The following is a 19,473-nucleotide window of genomic DNA, read 5'->3' as shown; positions in this document are numbered from 1 at the left end:
GAATGGAATAACATTAAAAATAGGAAAAAACGTCGAAAAAGGGCAATAACTCCAATATAGCTTACATGTAACAGATTGAAACGAAAACCTGAACGCATACAAATGTAGATCTCTATATCGAACACTTTTACCTTATGTCAGAATTTTGCAAAACCTGACGGTTTTGGAAATATACGCAAAAAACGTCTGTCTGACCAATATTTTTAGTAACGGTCGCCAAGTTTGTCGACAGATCAGAAATACCCACATTAGTTCCTTGCAGAACACCCAAAGGAGCATTCATACTTAGTTTGATTCTAAATGAGCTGGTAGTTCGGAGAAGATTTTTGAAAGATATAATATTAAATATAGTGGAAAATGTCGAATAAGGGCAATAACTCCAATATGGGTTAACAGATTTAAACAAAATTGACCACTGATTGATTTCATCATGCTGAATACCTTTATCTTTGTGTCATAATTTTGCTAAACCTAACGGTTGTGGAGATATAATGCGAAATGCGTCTGTCTAACCCCTGTATGCTATTTTTTATTTGGTCAAGTAGTTTCAGAGGAGAAGATTTTTGAAAAATTGTTAACACAACAGACGACGATGACGAACGCCGACGTTGTACGGCAAGTGATGGCAATATGTCATATGGTATTTGGCTTGGTGAGCTAAAAACAGACCGATATAACTGGCACAATAAATCATGTGCTCTGCATTTACAATGACAAGGCGTTTACAAAAAGACCTAAAACAGATTACTCCCTTTTTCCAAGGTTCTCAGAAAAATGACTCTCCTTAAAATTTAGGCCACTATTTACGTCAACAAAATACTTCTTCCTGTGATAAATCGAACGAGTTTAAAGTTTGGTTTTAAAAGTATAAAAGTAAATGTACCCATGTGACAAAAAACATGTAGACTAAGTGATATATGTGCCCTACTCATCTACACACAACCAATTATGATATGAGGGAATTACATAGATAAGACAATATACAAACATACATATTCATGTAACTTTTAAAGTTATTTTAACAATAACCAACCATGAGACCTGCCAACTCATTTACGTTTTAATTGACAGAAAAAAAGGGCAAAAGCATATGATGATTGTGTGAGCATATCAATGAAGCATTGAGACAGGTCAACTGAATCAAAACTGTCTACGTTCATGTACATGTACTAAGGGGTCAGTCCAGAAATATTGAAATGGGTGGTGTTCCAGAAAAATTGTAATTCAAGGCTATATGTACGAAATTAACATTTATTCTAACAAAATGTGTGCTCGAACCCCCGAAAACTTCTGGGAACACCATTTATACTGTGGTCGACTTGTATTATAAATACTTACAGCACAAGCTCTTTTTTATTATCTATAAACGCTATTGACATATAGGCATAGATCTAATGACTTCCGAAAGCATAATTCTGCTATTTTATATACGTGTATACTAAATCCTCGACATACAGCACTCATACAAAACTACATTACTATAAGGTATGTGCACTTCAGTTGTTAGTAGCAACTTGTCGAGATTTCACAAGACGAAGTTACTTCGATCGACTTAGCATAGTTTCGCAATGCCGTGGATTTCGCTATCTCACGGTGTCGACATGAATTTGGCGGCAGTCATGTTAGACCGCGTCCAGTAGAAGCACAATGTGCACAGTATACATGTTCATTACTAACATAATACTAAATCGAATACTACTGATATTTTCTGTCCTGATATTTTGTCTTCAGCTCTTAGTTCGATTTCTGTATTTCTAATCACAAAGGAAACTTTAACATTTCTTTCCCCTTGAATAATATCAGGAAATTGTAAAACTACTGAACCAAGAGATCGAGACCCGATCTCATCTATATAAGATGGGTTTTCGTTGATTGAGATATACAGTTCAAACTCCATTGATTTTTGGTTCCGCTCTATGGTCAAATATTCACTCTCCACGACAGTTCCGGCCTCCACCATTTGGTTTTTTCTAACAATTACGTCGAAAATATGAATAGCTAATTTAGAACCATCTCTCCTGACAAGACAATGCAATTTATCATGTTTTGAGGGATCAAAGTCATCGCTAATACCGACACCATAGGAATATTTCATAACTCGAGACTGAACTATTGCCGGGTCATGACCATACGCGAAAGATCCATTTATTGCAGATAAAGATGGCTCTTCGGATACTATCAGTGTTTTATCGTTAAACTCCGAACGAATAGCTTCCTGAACGATAGGACTCGATGCAGAACCACCCACCAGAACAATGTTCGAAACTTTTGCTGTTTCCGGGTCATTAAATATTTCTCTCATCGTAGATATTGTTTCTTTAATTGGATCAGTGAACAATCCCTTTAATAATCTGTTTTTAATTATCAATGTATTATCTTGAAGAGAAATGTCTAGAGAAAAACGCGAACTCTGTACTGCAGACAAAAGATTCCTTCCAAGGTACTCCTTGCATTTTGATTCAAGCTCAGCCCGAGGTATCGTTATTCCAGTACCATTTTCGTCATTGCTTATATTCATTTTAGCTTTCTCAAATTCCAAAAGTAGATTCAAATAAGCGACCGGGTAATTTTTCTGGAACTCAGTCATAACTTTGTCACCAACAATGTTCTCTAATAGTTCAAGAAACTTTTGATTTACAGAACATCCACCAAAGTTGCCTCCCCTTGCACGCACTAATTCTTTTACACTGTTGTTTGAAGTCTTCTCGTGGACAATAACATCAGTTGTTCCCCCTAAAACCAGAACAATCATATCAGTCACTGTATTTGAATCGATTTACCATTCATTGTATACAATGTATATTTTAACATGTAAGACATGTAATCCTAAAAGTTCAAACCTAATAATACACGTACCAGTGTATTTGAAATCAGGCAGTGAGTGAATAACTTCAGAAAAGGGCACCCAATGCTTAGGACATATAATTTAACTACTTTTATTAGCAAAATTAATCTGGAATATCAGTTGTCAGAGCAAGCTTTCTAATCAACTGGAAGTGTTTGAGTGTATTTCATCTGTTTTTTCTTCATTTGAACGTTTCTGGGCTTGCTGTGAATTCCGTATAATATCCATTAAAATGATTAAATCTCTTTCATCATTCAAAATTAACGCAAAAAAGGTGCTATTTTTGTGTGTTTTTTTTCTCATGGTTAATTGCGCAAGTGTATGATTTTTTCTTGCGCGCCAAATTGAAAAATATCATAAGAACATACAACTACACATAACTGAACTTCAATTTTATAATTGGTTTATATGAATATGATACAAGCACATGTAAGTGTACCTCCAAGACTGACGACCATGTATTTAGTTCCCAGTTGTATATCTTGAAATTGCCTCGAAATGGACGCAGCTTCCGGTTCTACCGACAGCAAAAGCTGGTCTTCCGGTATATCAACCTAAATAAAACTAGAAATACTGTGAACAAGCTCATGAAGAGAATACCCCCGAAGAGAATGTAGACAGACGGACGAACCGACAGACAGACAGGGTGTTTCCTATATACATCCAAAATTTTGTATAGTTATGTTAAACTATAAAAACTGTAAGCAAAGACCACGTGGTATGTAATATTTCCCGCTCCGCTCCCTAGAACCATACAATAAACCCCAAAGTAAGTCAGATGTTCAGATGAAAAAAAAAACAAAATAGAGGAGCACAGTAGCACAATGTGATAAAGAGTGTGTGGAAGTTTCATCATTCAGCGTTTCGAGAGAAGTTAACCTTGTGGATTACAACTGGAGACGGTGGCAGCTTTATAACCGAAAATGTTTTGTGGATAAGACTCACATTACGAAACTTAAAGTTTTTTTATGCAAACACAAGACGTTTACAAGACCTACAGCAATAACGGCTAATCGCCGGATAAACTGTTTCGCCGCGTCATTCCATGTTGTCGGCACTGGAACCACCCATCTAATTTCATCGAGTGCTACATTTATTCCATCTTGCTTGAGTAACGATAATAGACAGTTTTTCAATTTAATTAAAGTTAAAGTAAACACTTCTTTCGCCTCCATTTCTTTACCAGAAATGTCTTTGATCATCATATCAAATGATATAGTCTGTAAGAAATAAAAAAAAACAGATACTTTGAACTAAAATAGAATCACGAAAAGTCACCCAAAATTTACAAAAAGATTCCCTAAACAATAAAAGACATACCAGTAATATAAGGACATTTACATGTATACAAACAAGTTCAAGAAATTAAAAAAAAAATAAGAAAAATAAAAAAACCTCAATTGAACATTCGACCACGGAATGATTATTATAACCATAAAACCTTCGAATGATCAGGTTTGGGATGCTTTTCATCACTATCAAATTTCTTCTGCTGATCTAATTGCCAATTGCGGCTTTGCAACGTATCAGTTTGTTAGATTATACATTTTATAGTACTAACACATTGTATAAAATCACCTCTCTTTCTGACAAGTCCGTTTTGAATGTCTGGAAGAAGTAGCAATCTAAATGTCTACCGCTCTTTTCCAACTCCCTATATCTGTCAATAGCAGCGAATCCAAAGTACAGTTTTGGTTTTTTTTCATTCTTTATGATCAAAAGGCAAGTCGGAACTTTGGTAATATGTTGATTTTTAGTCGGGTCACTTCTCAATGAGTACCCATAACCAGAGAAACAAGTCCCAATATCCAACACAGCGACAACTTTATAGTCTGCTTTACACGAGTGTATTCCTGTATACAGGTACAATGAAAGAGTGAGATAAAATTTGTTGTGAACTGGATATAAAATAAGAAATACAAATAGGATAATTAAATGGATTAAAGAGTGAATAACCAAAATATGGTCATGAGTGCTGAAGAACACCTTGATTTATGGTTACAGACCACCAATTCAACCAATGAGCATTTGGAACGTACGCAAAAATAGTCCTACGCAGAAATTACCCCTGTTCCTCATAGTGCTGTGAAAAGAGTTCTCATCTTATTTAAAAAATTTAAACAGTTTCTGAAAGGAAAAACATTTCTGTACATTTTATAGGTGCATTTTGCTTCTTGTGATGTGAAGCCTAATCTCCATAATGATTTCTAAATATACCCCTATCTTGTGAAAACACTGGGATTTCCCATGCTATTTAAAGACACTTCACTTCCGGTGACCAGTACTGCACTGCAAGTCTGCTAACCCCACATGCCATTCTGAGGATTGTGAGCTGACATATGTAGAATCATGCTGATATATAGTCCTATGCATGTTAAAGTTAAGGTAAAGTCCAGAGAAGTCACTGAATATTGTGAAATTAGCATAGAAGCCTATGGGAAGTGGAATTAGTGGTTTCTAGTCTTAACGAGTGCGGGGATTTTGTTCCACGCACGAGTTAAATCTAAATGCGTTCTTGGCACGAGTGATCATATGTTGGTTATTCAAGATAACCAATTAATTATTCTATTTATCATATAGATTTCCTTCATTATTCATTTCTATTTTCCACATGAATTGTAAATTTTGTAAAAGGCGGATTGATATTCGTGTTATGACATTTTGGTGGGAGAAAGTCCGATAGTGAAATTGCAGAATTTATTACTTTTGCACACAGTGTGAATTATCGATTTTTTTAACAAAGGAAACATTCGGTATATCACCGCTATCTATATAATAATACAATTGAACCCTAGATGCTTAAAATCTTTGTGGAAATAAAACATTTAATGAAACACATTAATGCATTTAAGTAATTATACATGTATGGTGTATGTTGGAACTATTGATACCTTTGGTAGTAGTATGGTTGCTCATATTTGTTAAATGTTACGCACTTTACTTTTTATTTTAAAGGAACACCGGTTTGAAGTTACCCCCCCCCCCCCCCTCGTGGGTTTGATTAGCTAGCGTCAATGCAACAGTTGAAAGAAATTCACTTTGGGTAGTAGCTACAAATGTAATTTGTAGAACAAATGCAACTGTTTAAAAACTTTCAGATTGAATACATGTAGGTAGCACACAGGCAGCATAAAGGAAACGGTTAAATCAAACCTAATTGAATAATTTCAATGGATAAGAGCACAGTTAATTATACATGTGATGTATAATACAAGTAGCAAGTGAATAAACATACAGAGGGAAGGGTATATAAACATGTAATTTAGAGGAAATTATCAACAATAGCCGTAAAAATGAATGTTAATGTATTCGACTTCAGAAGAGGAGTAGAATTACAAATTCTGAAGTCTGTGCCATTACTTTTTAAAAATATACGAGTAGTTTTGGCTAAAATAATTTCAGCTTGGGAGGCTAACATAAAGACAGTGGTCACAATACTTCAACCTGGATTGCTAACACCAAGGCAACGGCTGAATAATTTCAGCTTCAAGTTGGAAAGCCAGCACGAGTACACAATGGTTAAAAGAACTAGTACTACAACTTGAGTATAGCTAACGCAAAGACAGTAAGCTTGATAGCCAGCTCAAAGGAAAAAAGCTGAAGGAACTTCAGCTTGGATAGCTAACAACAAGGCAACGGTTTAAAAAAAATCAGCTTGGATATCTAGCACCGGTTAAATCAATTTAAGCTTGCATAACTAACACAAAGGCAACGGTTAATATATTTTCAGTTGGGAAGCTAGCTAGCATAAAAACAACGGTTAAAATATTTTCAGTTGAAATGCCAGCACAACAGCAACGATTAAAATTCGCTTGGAAAGCTGTAGCACAAAGATAACGATTCATTGTAAGACGCATTTCAGCTTAGATACATACTGTACATGTAGCACCTAGGCAACGGTGAATTGTAGATTGATCAGACATACACAATAAAAAAGTCATGTTTGAAGCAACTAAAATCCACACACAGTGTAATATTGTATATGTTAATAGTGAGTTATAAATATATTTATTTAAACATCCAGTACATACACTGTTAAGGAGGTAGACCTAGGGTAAGGGACACAACTCTTAAAAGTCATTGGAACGTTTGTATTCATCAATTTACATCTTTCTCATGTAAGCATCAAAGAAACGTGGACTGATTTTATTCTGATTCAAATGAAAGCTTGATAGGCTCTGGTGAATTGAATATCATTGATTTCAATAGTTATGTCCCCTACCATAGGTCTACCTCCTTAAGTTTTGAATGATATGCACTTTCAACACCCACCCAACCCCCAAAATAAAAAAAAAATAAATAGAAACAGTAAACACACTCACGTTGCTCTAACTCGGAATCGTTCGTCTTTGCTGTAAAACAAGATAATGTATGTTATACATTAGCATGATTAGCTTGAGAGTGTGGAAGCCATAATTCAACTACTATAAAAATCATTTTAGTTCATTATTAGTGTTTTACATCAACTCCATCAACAAAGCAAACTCCCCAGTCCTCATAATGTTACAGTATGACTGGAATTTCTAGTCTTAATACTGATTGCCTACTTCACTAAAATGTCAATTTCAGAATGTAGATTCATTGATGAAGAATGCTTTCATCTGTATATGACAACCAAACGAATTCACAGTCTGGGAATATCTCCTACATATTCATTTATAATGCCTTGCTCTAGTTTGCGAAGCAGGAACTGGCCAGCCTATACAATGTAATAAGATTTTAATTCTAAAATATCAAAATGAAGTTGGAGCGTATTAGAAAGATAGACTTTATTACTGTATAAATGTATACAAATTACTATCAATTTGTGATGTCATTTCCGGTATTAAAACACAAGTTACAATTAACCTATAGCCTCAAAGTAACTAAGGATGCTATTTTTAAATATCTGTGAAAGCCACAGAAAAATCATACCAAGCTTCCATCCAAAAGGTCCCGGATGGGTGTACATAGTCTTTTTGTCCTTGATGTATGATGCATTTCTGTGTTCCTTCCTCCCTGAAAAAAGAGGACAGTTCAATATACCACCCCCACTGACGCTATTTTGGCACCGTGTCATTCATGAAGTATTACATTTTTATTGTGTATTCTAACCGAGATATTGTATTTACTATGAATGCGTACAGATATATTGACTTAAAGCAAACACTCACAACATGTACCAGTATGCAGAGTAGCAAATACACGTAATACTTACACATGTATGCATGTGTAACGGGGGAGCACGATTTGCCTCACAAAATTATACTCCACCACCGAGATTCAAACCCTAGACCGCTCGGTGACAAGCCAGCGACAAACCGGCACGGCTAAAGAATTAATCCTTTAGCCTAGTCAATTAACTGGCTATTTAAATCTCACTACCTACTACAACGCAGATAGGCCGTCCTGCCACATTTCCCACACCTTAAGCTCCTGAAACTACTTGACCAATTAGAAATAAAATTAGTATGAATGTTCTTTAGGGTATTCTGCATAGAATTAGCGTTGGGATTTTTGATCTGTCGAAAACATGGCAGCTGCTACTAAAAATAGTGTAACGGGAGAGCATGATTTGACTCACAAAATTATACTCCGCCACCGAGGATCGAACCCTACAAACTCGGTGACAAGCCAGCGACAAACCGATTCGGCTAAAGAATTCATCCTTTAACCAAGTGAATTAACTGGCTCTTTACATTTCACTACCTACTACAACGCACGTAGGCTCTCCTGCCACACATGTATAACAGACATTAACTGTTTTAGCTTGGGGAGTAAAATTTCTAAAGGTAAGTCACAGTGAAATGACGAACATACTAATTTAAGAAATTAATTAAACTACACACAGCAATTACCTTTTGGCACTTCCTCATCTGGCTTTCTGGCTTGACAGTTAGCACATTGTTCGACTAAACCGTCGTTGGATTGGTAACATTGAGGACAAACCCACATTCTTGTCTTACTAGATTCTGGATAGCTCACTATGTACAATAGGCAGTGTCACTACAGGTGATATATGAAACAATGTAAGAAAATCATTATATGCAAACTAAAATATATAGCTGTTCATGGACCAACTGTTTGACTTTTATGGGCAGGATCAGATTTAAAGTAAAAAGGCAGGACGATGAAGTTTGGTTAAACAAAAATCCAGGATGAATAATTGGGTAAAATAAAAAGGCAAGGGTGCAAATGGAAGAACAAAAATCAGGATCTTGTTTGAACAAAAATCAAGGATAGGCTAGAGTAAAAATTGATTTATAATGAAAAAAAAAAACACAAAAAAAAAACAGGACATAAAATTTTGTCCTAGCCCCCACCGCACCCCGAAATCAAATAGTTGCTCCAAATTGACCGACTCCATAAAGATGAATGAATTACAAACTTTTTTTTTACTCAGGTTTATTCAAAAAGAGTCTCATTTGTCATGCGTTTTCTGCTTAAAATATATCATTAAACAGTAACTTACAAGTACATAGTATTCCTCATAATCAAGAGACCATTTAATTATTTCTGAATATACATTCGCTTTACCAAAATCTGTTCACTCACCATTTGCTCAATCAGAGACTAGAAAATGAGTATTTTGATCACTTGATCAGTTTTAAGAACAATATGGTATTGCGATATTTCTATATCCTAGGGCAAACATCATCTTAACCAAGCAATGATTGCAACTGAAACGAGGAAGGATTCTTTAACATATACAATAATTAACAAAGGTACAACCTAAACGCGGACATGTACATGTATGACCCATAAGAGAGTACTTCACACGAGGATTAATTGATTGATTGATTAAGTGATTCATTGGTTGTAAATATAGTTGAACATCATATGACAGATATTTTATGCATTTCAGCACTAGCACGTTTGATCACTCGAACAGATCCTATGTAATAGTCCGACATGATGAGTCGGATTTGTCTCTGTCAGCCCACAGAAGCAATAGCGTGTCACCGCCTTCAAACACATTATTCTGAATTTGAACCAACCAGTCGTCATTCTCACTTGATCAATAATGTGCACATGTGCTTTGCCGTGAAGTGTGTAGTCGTCGATATGACTCGGTCGGAGATTGAACCAACGACCTTCCACACTCGAAGCAGCGAGAAATTTTCCACTTGACCACCGAGGTGGTCCGAACCACACGGAAATGTACCTTTTAAACAGGCTGATACACAAGTCAGCTATAATCTCATAATATGATGATTCAGAAGTTATACTTCCACACTGAATGTTGAAATCATATGTCCATGTATATACATGTATGTACTTTTTGAGAGAACTTTTTGAAGATAAAAAGTTCGGATTACAGTTTCTTACATGTAGCTCACTAGGTTATGACAACATAAAAAAATAACGCTTATAAAGTCATGGGCGATTGAGACAAGGACTGAAATTTTAGCTGATTAAAAGGTGTTGATCAGACGTAAACGAACCAATGGCGACACTATCTTCATAAAAAATAATGCACTCGATGCCAAAAGGTAAAGGGCATAGAAAAAATAGAAAAGATCTAAGTACCCTCCTACGGCGTATGTATGAACCAAAACACTCGAAACAGGACTACTCCTGAAACACCTTTAATTTGTGCCTGAGACACATATGATGCTTACATATGAGACGCGTCTACCTTTGTGCCTGAGTTATTGTGCGAAAGCTGGAACCCCTTTTTAAAACAAATTATGTAACTCAAAATCGAAAAATTGAATTTTTTCAAAAAACTAGAGAGAGCTTTCCACTGGATATTATTATACACTTTCCCCAACTTAATTGGTGTAGGGTTTGTGAGTTATTGTGCAAAAACTGGAAAGCATCAGAAACTTTTCACTATGGATATAATACGCTTTCTCAAAGTTTCAGTTCAATTTGAGCAAGTAATTTTGAAAAAAAAACTTGTTGAACGAACGGATGGACAGACGGACGGAAGAGGATTTTAAAATGCCCCAATTTTTTCCTTTTTTCCGTTTCCTATGGATTTTCCTGGATCGCCACTTACTATAAAGTTTAGCAAATGAAATGGTTAAGTATGTTCGGTGCTCGTGTTCAATCTTTTTGTCAAGATTTTTTGGACTCCTCTGGTTTTATTAATATCATTACATAATCAATCATTGCCCAGTGACCCCCACTTTTCTCTTTCCAATTTCATTAAACACACCTTAAGGCGGTAGACCTAGGGTAAGGGACACAACTCTTAAAAGTGACTCAAACGTTTGTATTTACCATTTTACATCAATCTTATGTAAGCATCTAATTAACTTGGATTCATTTTATTCTGCTTCAAACAAAAGCTTGAGGGGCTTTGGTGAAATTGAATATAATACAAACATATCTTTGATTTCCTGAGTTACGTCCCTTACCCTAAGTCTACCACCTTAAAATTTTATTTGAGAAGTGTTTAGGAAATACTTTTTTTTTAAAGTTTTCTATACAATGTAGATAAAACCTACTATAAAGACAAAACTTTCGGAAAATCCATAGAAATCCCTTTCCCGCCAAAATTTCAAATGCTAATTTCTCAAAAACGAGTACGCTCACCTATCATTTTTCTCTAATCATATTAATTGTTCTAGCATGAATGATCTTACAATATTTGATAACCCTCCAAAATCTTTGTATAGTTTCCAAACGGAGCAGCAAACATCCTTAACAACCACACCCTAATATGCAGATAGTTTCCTTGTGAAAATCTTAATTTCAGAAGCATTTTTATGCTTCGATTGTTTAAATCGTTTTTGTTTGTGTGTTTATCCATGAGCTGGTACCTGAAAACAAACAGCCGTCAGAAAGGAAAACTCTTCGTTTGGAAATTACTGCAATTGTGATGGCGAACTTCCTAATTAAAATTCACTATCGAAAAGTGGTGTATACATATACAATGTATAAACTCTCAATGTGTTAAAACGTTATTACTATTATCTATGTCACCTACACATACAAACATACACATTCGAATAAAACGAACCTTATGGTTACAATTATAGACACCCCACGACACATAACCGGACAGGGTGATTCATTTTTCCGCGGTATATACATAAGCAACAGAAATTACACTTAACCGTCAGAGGTAGAAAGCTGACTTAATTTCTGTTACAGTATGATTGATTGATTGTTGGGGTTTAACGTCCGAGCAGCAATATTCCAGCTATATTCAGACGATGAACATGAAATGGATGATAAAATGAACATGAAATGATGATGAAATGAAAAAAAGGGATGGGACACAAGGATAATAGGGTCGAAAAATTTTGATTGCCTCTAGAAAAAGGAAGGGATGGGTAAGGTCGGGCAATTTAGCCTCCTGTGGCGGAATGCAAAGGTTCCTACTCCTATCGAATACCACGGCAGGGTTCTTTAACGTGCGAGGAACGTGACATCTTTCCCAACACGGTGCACCACTATGGTTTGCAGTCAGGTTTTCCGTATTATAGCCTGACAACCCAGCATGTAACACGCCATGGGTACCCCATTCCACCACCTGGGGCACACATCCCAGTTGCTCTGTGGGCAGAGCGCCTAGCCCCGGCTAGGTTTATGAGCACTATTTAGTCGCCTTAGCTCTGCTGCAGGCCTATTCTTTTGACACCCAGACCTGCACGGGGTCTCTGTTACAGTATAAAAAGTTCAAACTTAAAAAGAAAATGCAGAAGCAGAGGAGCACGTTTTGTCAGCCGAAATGTTTGTTCCAAGTTTTCCCATCCTAGAATGCTAGTAAGATTTAGTTGTTGCCAAACACACATAGATGTAAGTTGATTATTTGAACATCTATCAATGTCAATTTCATACATGCCAACGCTCAGCTTCATCCTGACCTTCTGGGATTTTAGCCCTCTTTCAGGGTTCAGGGTTGAGAAAAAAGTTCTCAAGATTTCCAGAAATTGTCAGGGAAAATATTCACATCCCTTTTACCAATAAGAGACTAAAAGAATAATTTTGAAACAAACCGTCCCCCCTGTCCCCACCAGGGCTTCGCCTTGGACCCACTGGAGATCTTGAGCGGTCACCAATTTTATCAGGGTTTTCATCATTTATGCCTTTTAACTTTTGATGATATTGTAACTACGCTTATCATGCACTTTTATACGTTTGCTCAAGACCTTGTAAAAATATCAATCGCATCCCCCGCAAGTAGAAAGGGTCATAATAACATATTGGCGTACTCAGTATTTGAAGAAAGTGAAAATACACCTCCCTCTTTTTCGAGAATTTTGTTAACTACATGCATTACATAGGACATTTAAGGATAAATGTTATTGATGTATTTTAATTTATTGCAAAACTAGTTTCATGTTTGTGTTACATTTTTATATGTGTATACATCCCCCTTTTTACGAAAAATTCCCGAGTCGAGTTATAGGGCGGTAATAATTTTACAATGATGACTATTAGTTATTGAAATGTAATGAGCAATTTTATTGTAATTGATTACCCTGATCAGTCTGACACCACTGTTTACAATTAGTAATAAACAACACGTAAAAAAATAACACAATAAAAACATTAATGTCACTTTAAGAGTTCATGTATGTGGAAACATGTACATGTATTATATAAGATTCTTACCTAAAAACTAATGATAAACATGTATATGGAAATCCCTTTCAATTTCGAATTTACGCACTTTTGATCAAAAATATAATCTTGATACGAGTATAAACCTTACCGGATACAGAGCTAAAATGTTATGACCATGAATGTGTACACTTCTCCTAAGATGATAAATGGTACATAAATAAAATCTAAAAATAGCCGTTAGCGTATACTTGTAAATTTACAAATGTTTAAAAATCCTGTCATAACATGCACGTATTATCTAGTCTCGGTAAATTTCACATGAGATTTCACTTTACTTTCACTTTCACTTTTTTTTCACTTTAAAAAATTGCACTACAGAAGCATTCATTATCACAGGCCAATCCTAAAATTTAATTAGTAGACTAAAAGATTTAGGAGATCTAGAGGTTAAAGTAGGACTAAAATATAGTTTTTTGGTCGCTGTTCATTTTAAATATTTGAATTAATTCATCGGGAGTTGCCGGCCTTGTATATATATTATAAATTAAAATTTGACCCTATTCTCCATTAAAAACACGGGCATTTGGGGCACGGATGGTTTCGATCACCCCCTTTTTTCTCGAGAACCAATATCCCTCTGATTCGTTAATTCGATTAAAAATCGTAGTTTGGTCTGTTTCTGTGGACAGAAGAAAAAAGGGCATGGAATGGCAGAGACAATTAAGGATTGGTCCTCCAAAATACAGTAATAAATTATGTAACTCAAAAACAAAAAATTGAATTTTTTCAAAAAAAAATCCGATTATACATTTTTAAAGAATACATATGGAATAAAACGAACCTTATGGTTACAATTATAGACACCCCACGACAGATAACCGGACAGGGTGATTCATTTTTCCGCGGTATATACATAAGCAACAGAAATTACACTTAACCGTCAGAGGTAGAAAGCTGACTTAATTTCTGTTACAGTATGATTGATTGATTGTTGGGGTTTAACGTCCGAGCAGCAATATTTCAGCTATATTCAGACGATGAACATGAAATGGATGATAAAATGAACATGAAAGATGATGAAATGAAAAAAAGGGATGGGACACAAGGATAATAGGATCGAAAAATTTTGATTGCCACTGGAAAAAGGGAGGGATGGGTAAGTTCGGGCAATTTAGCCTCCTGTGGCGGAATGCAAAGGTTCCTACTCCTATCGAATACCACGGCAGGGTTCTTTAACGTGCGAGGAACGTGACATCTTTCCCAACACGGTGCACCACTATGGTTTGCAGTCAGGTTTTCCGTATTATAGCCTGACAACCCAGCATGTAACACGCCATGGGTACCCCATTCCACCACCTGGGGCACACATCCCAGTTGCTCTGTGGGCAGAGCGCCTAGCCCCGGCTAGGTTTATGAGCACTATTATGTCGCCTTAGCTCTGCTGCAGGCCTATTCTTTTGACACCCAGACCTGCACGGGGTCTCTGTTACAGTATAAAAAGTTCAAACTTAAAAAGAAAATGCAGAAGCAGAGGAGCACGTTTTGTCAGCCGAAATGTTTGTTCCAAGTTTTCCCATCCTAGCTAGTATGCTAGTAAGATTTAGTTGTTGCCAAACACACATAGATGTAAGTTGATTATTTGAACATCTATCAATGTCAATTTCATACATGCCAACGCTCAGTTTCATCCTGACCTTCTGGGATTTTAGCCCTCTTTCAGGGTTCAGGGTTGAGAAAAAAGTTCTAAAGATTTCCAGAAATTGTCAGGGAAAATATTCACATCCCTTTTCCCAATAAGAGACTAAAAGAATAATTTTGAAACAAACCGTCCCCCCTGTCCCCACCAGGGCTTCGCCTTGGACCCACTGGAGATCTTGAGCGGTCACCAATTTTATCAGGGTTTTCATCATTTATGCCTTTTAACTTTTGATGATATTGTAACTACGCTTATCATGCACTTATATACGTTTGCTCAAGACCTTGTAAAAATATCAATCGCATCCCCCGCAAGTAGAAAGGGTCACAATAACATATTGGCGTACTCAGTATTTGAAGAAAGTGAAAATACACCTCCCTCTTTTTCGAGAATTTTGTTAACTACATGCATTACATAGGACATTTAAGGATAAATGTTATTGATGTATTTTAATTTATTGCAAAACTAGTTTCATGTTTGTGTTACATTTTTATATGTGTATACATCCCCCTTTTTACGAAAAATTCCCGAGTCGAGTTATAGGGCGGTAATAATTTTACAATGATGACTATTAGTTATTGAAATGTAATGAGCAATTTTATTGTAATTGACTACCCTGATCAGTCTGACACCACTGTTTACAATTAGTAATAAACAACACGTAAAAAAATAACACAATAAAAACATTAATGTTACTTTAAGAGTTCATGTATGTGGAAACATGTACATGTATTATATAAGATTCTTACCTAAAAACTAATGATAAACATGTATATGGAAATCCCTTTCAATTTCGAATTTACGCACTTTTGATCAAAAATATAATCTTGATACGAGTATAAACCTTACCGGATACAGAGCTAAAATGTTATGACCATGAATGTGTACACTTCTCCTAAGATGATAAATGGTACATAAATAAAATCTAAAAATAGCCGTTAGCGTATACTTGTAAATTTACAAATGTTTAAAAATCCTGTCATAACATGCACGTATTATCTAGTCTCGGTAAATTTCACATGAGATTTCACTTTACTTTCACTTTCACTTTTTTTTCACTTTAAAAAATTGCACTACAGAAGCATTCATTATCACAGGCCAATCCTAAAATTTAATTAGTAGACTAAAAGATTTAGGAGATCTAGAGGTTAAAGTAGGACTAAAATATAGTGTTTTGGTCGCTGTTCATTTTAAATATTTGAATTAATTCATCGGGAGTTGCCGGCCTTGTATATATATTATAAATTAAAATTTGACCCTATTCTCCATTAAAAACACGGGCATTTGGGGCACGGATGGTTTCGATCACCCCCTTTTTTCTCGAGAACCAATATCCCTCTGATTCGTTAATTCGATTAAAAATCGTAGTTTGGTCTGTTTCTGTGGACAGAAGAAAAAAGGGCATGGAATGGCAGAGACAATTAAGGACTGGTCCTCCAAAATACAGTAATAAATTATGTAACTCAAAAACAAAAAATTGAATTTTTTCAAAAAAAAATCCGATTATACATTTTTAAAGAATACAAATGGAATAAAACGAACCTTATGGTTACAATTATAGACACCCCACGACAGATAACCGGACAGGGTGATTCATTTTTCCGCGGTATATACATAAGCAACAGAAATTACACTTAACCGTCAGAGGTAGAAAGCTGACTTAATTTCTGTTACAGTATGATTGATTGATTGTTGGGGTTTAACGTCCGAGCAGCAATATTTCAGCTATATTCAGACGATGAACATGAAATGGATGATAAAATGAACATGAAATGATGATGAAATGAAAAAAAGGGATGGGACACAAGGATAATAGGATCGAAAAATTTTGATTGCCACTAGAAAAAGGGAGGGATGGGTAAGGTCGGGCAATTTAGCCTCCTGTGGCGGAATGCAAAGGTTCCTACTCCTATCGAATACCACGGCAGGGTTCTTTAACGTGCGAGGAACGTGACATCTTTCCCAACACGGTGCACCACTATGGTTTGCAGTCAGGTTTTCCGTATTATAGCCTGACAACCCAGCATGTAACACGCCATGGGTACCCCATTCCACCACCTGGGGCACACATCCCAGTTGCTCTGTGGGCAGAGCGCCTAGCCCCGGCTAGGTTTATGAGCACTATTATGTCGCCTTAGCTCTGCTGCAGGCCTATTCTTTTGACACCCAGACCTGCACGGGGTCTCTGTTACAGTATAAAAAGTTCAAACTTAAAAAGAAAATGCAGAAGCAGAGGAGCACGTTTTGTCAGCCGAAATGTTTGTTCCAAGTTTTCCCATCCTAGCTAGTATGCTAGTAAGATTTAGTTGTTGCCAAACACACATAGATGTAAGTTGATTATTTGAACATCTATCAATGTCAATTTCATACATGCCAACGCTCAGTTTTATCCTGACCTTCTGGGATTTTAGCCCTCTTTCAGGGTTCAGGGTTGAGAAAAAAGTTCTAAAGATTTCCAGAAATTGTCAGGGAAAATATTCACATCCCTTTTACCAATAAGAGACTAAAAGAATAATTTTGAAACAAACCGTCCCCCCTGTCCCCACCAGGGCTTCGCCTTGGACCCACTGGAGATCTTGAGCGGTCACCAATTTTATCAGGGTTTTCATCATTTATGCCTTTTAACTTTTGATGATATTGTAACTACGCTTATCATGCACTTATATACGTTTGCTCAAGACCTTGTAAAAATATCAATCGCATCCCCCGCAAGTAGAAAGGGTCATAATAACATATTGGCGTACTCAGTATTTGAAGAAAGTGAAAATACACCTCCCTCTTTTTCGAGAATTTTATTAACTACATGCATTACATAGGACATTTAAGGATAAATGTTATTGATGTATTTTAATTTATTGCAAAACTAGTTTCATGTTTGTGTTACATTTTTATATGTGTATACATCCCCCTTTTTACGAAAAATTCCCGAGTCGAGTTATAGGGCGGTAATAATTTTACAATGATGACTATTAGTTATTGAAATGTAATGAGCAATTTTATTGTAATTGACTACCCTGATCAGTCTGACACCACTGTTTACAATTAGTAATAAACAACACGTAAAAAAATAACACAATAAAAACATTAATGTTACTTTAAGAGTTCATGTATGTGGAAACATGTACATGTATTATATAAGATTCTTACCTAAAAACTAATGATAAACATGTATATGGAAATCCCTTTCAATTTCGAATTTACGCACTTTTGATCAAAAATATAATCTTGATACGAGTATAAACCTTACCGGATACAGAGCTAAAATGTTATGACCATGAATGTGTACACTTCTCCTAAGATGATAAATGGTACATAAATAAAATCTAAAAATAGCCGTTAGCGTATACTTGTAAATTTACAAATGTTTAAAAATCCTGTCATAACATGCACGTATTATCTAGTCTCGGTAAATTTCACATGAGATTTCACTTTACTTTCACTTTCACTTTTTTTTCACTTTAAAAAATTGCACTACAGAAGCATTCATTATCACAGGCCAATCCTAAAATTTAATTAGTAGACTAAAAGATTTAGGAGATCTAGAGGTTAAAGTAGGACTAAAATATAGTTTTTTGGTCGCTGTTCATTTTAAATATTTGAATTATTTCATCGGGAGTTGCCGGCCTTGTATATATATTATAAATTAAAATTTGACCCTATTCTCCATTAAAAACACGGGCATTTGGGGCACGGATGGTTTCGATCACCCCCTTTTTTTCGAGAACCAATATCCCTCTGATTCGTTAATTCGATTAAAAATCGTATTTTGGTCTGTTTCTGTGGACAGAAGAAAAAAGGGCATGGAATGGCAGAGACAATTAAGGATTGGTCCTCCAAAATACAGTAATAAATTATGTAACTCAAAAACAAAAAATTGACTTTTTCAAAAAAAAATCCGATTATACATTTTTAAAGAATACAAATGGAATAAAACGAACCTTATGGTTACAATTATAGACACCCCACGACACATAAACGGACAGGGTGATTCATTTTTCCGCGGTATATACATAAGCAACAGAAATTACACTTAACCGTCAGAGGTAGAAAGCTGACTTAATTTCTGTTACAGTATGATTGATTGATTGTTGGGGTTTAACGTCCGAGCAGCAATATTTCAGCTATATTCAGACGATGAACATGAAATGGATGATAAAATGAACATGAAATGATGATGAAATGAAAAAAAGGGATGGGACACAAGGATAATAGGATCGAAAAATTTTGATTGCCACTAGAAAAAGGGAGGGATGGGTAAGGTCGGGCAATTTAGCCTCCTGTGGCGGAATGCAAAGGTTCCTACTCCTATCGAATACCACGGCAGGGTTCTTTAACGTGCGAGGAACGTGACATCTTTCCCAACACGGTGCACCACTATGGTTTGCAGTCAGGTTTTCCGTATTATAGCCTGACAACCCAGCATGTAACA

The 19,473-nt window shown here is 35.8% G+C and overlaps 2 protein-coding genes across 5 annotated transcripts in view; both read right to left on the bottom strand.

Annotated features, from left to right (window-relative positions):
* The window catches only part of LOC148607200 (uncharacterized), a 38,261-nt gene extending 36,790 nt beyond the window's left edge, over positions 1–1,471 (bottom strand). Inside the window, exon 1 of the mRNA XM_088546025.1 lies at positions 1,339–1,471. The gene's annotated coding sequence lies outside the window, so the exon portion shown is untranslated. The remainder of the gene's footprint in view (positions 1–1,338) is intronic.
* Positions 1,335–19,473, bottom strand: part of LOC148607199 (heat shock 70 kDa protein 12A-like) — a 29,309-nt gene continuing 11,170 nt past the window's right edge. The window contains exons 1-8 of one of the 4 annotated variants that reach the window (XM_088546029.1): positions 13,397–14,158; positions 8,683–8,830; positions 7,760–7,843; positions 7,168–7,197; positions 4,424–4,698; positions 3,844–4,065; positions 3,285–3,399; positions 1,409–2,733 (exon numbers count right to left, since the gene is read on the bottom strand). In XM_088546029.1, the coding sequence (XP_088402155.1) occupies positions 1,673–2,733; positions 3,285–3,399; positions 3,844–4,065; positions 4,424–4,698; positions 7,168–7,197; positions 7,760–7,843; positions 8,683–8,779 (1,884 nt within the window). In that variant the 5' untranslated portion in view covers positions 8,780–8,830; positions 13,397–14,158 and the 3' untranslated portion in view covers positions 1,409–1,672. Of the gene's footprint in view, positions 2,734–3,284; positions 3,400–3,843; positions 4,066–4,423; positions 4,699–7,167; positions 7,198–7,759; positions 7,844–8,682; positions 8,831–9,379; positions 9,511–13,396; positions 14,159–19,473 lie in introns of those variants that run through there. The other 3 variants (XM_088546030.1, XM_088546032.1, XM_088546031.1) reach the window with 3 other exon arrangements.

This window comes from Perna viridis, chromosome 9 (genome assembly GCF_037379345.1).
Source record: "Perna viridis isolate PV_CMFRI_1.1 ecotype Kerala chromosome 9, ASM3737934v1, whole genome shotgun sequence".
Taxonomy (NCBI): Eukaryota; Metazoa; Mollusca; class Bivalvia; order Mytilida; family Mytilidae; genus Perna; species Perna viridis.
Note: the sequence above shows the minus strand (reverse complement) of the source record. Positions and strands in the feature narration are given on the sequence as shown.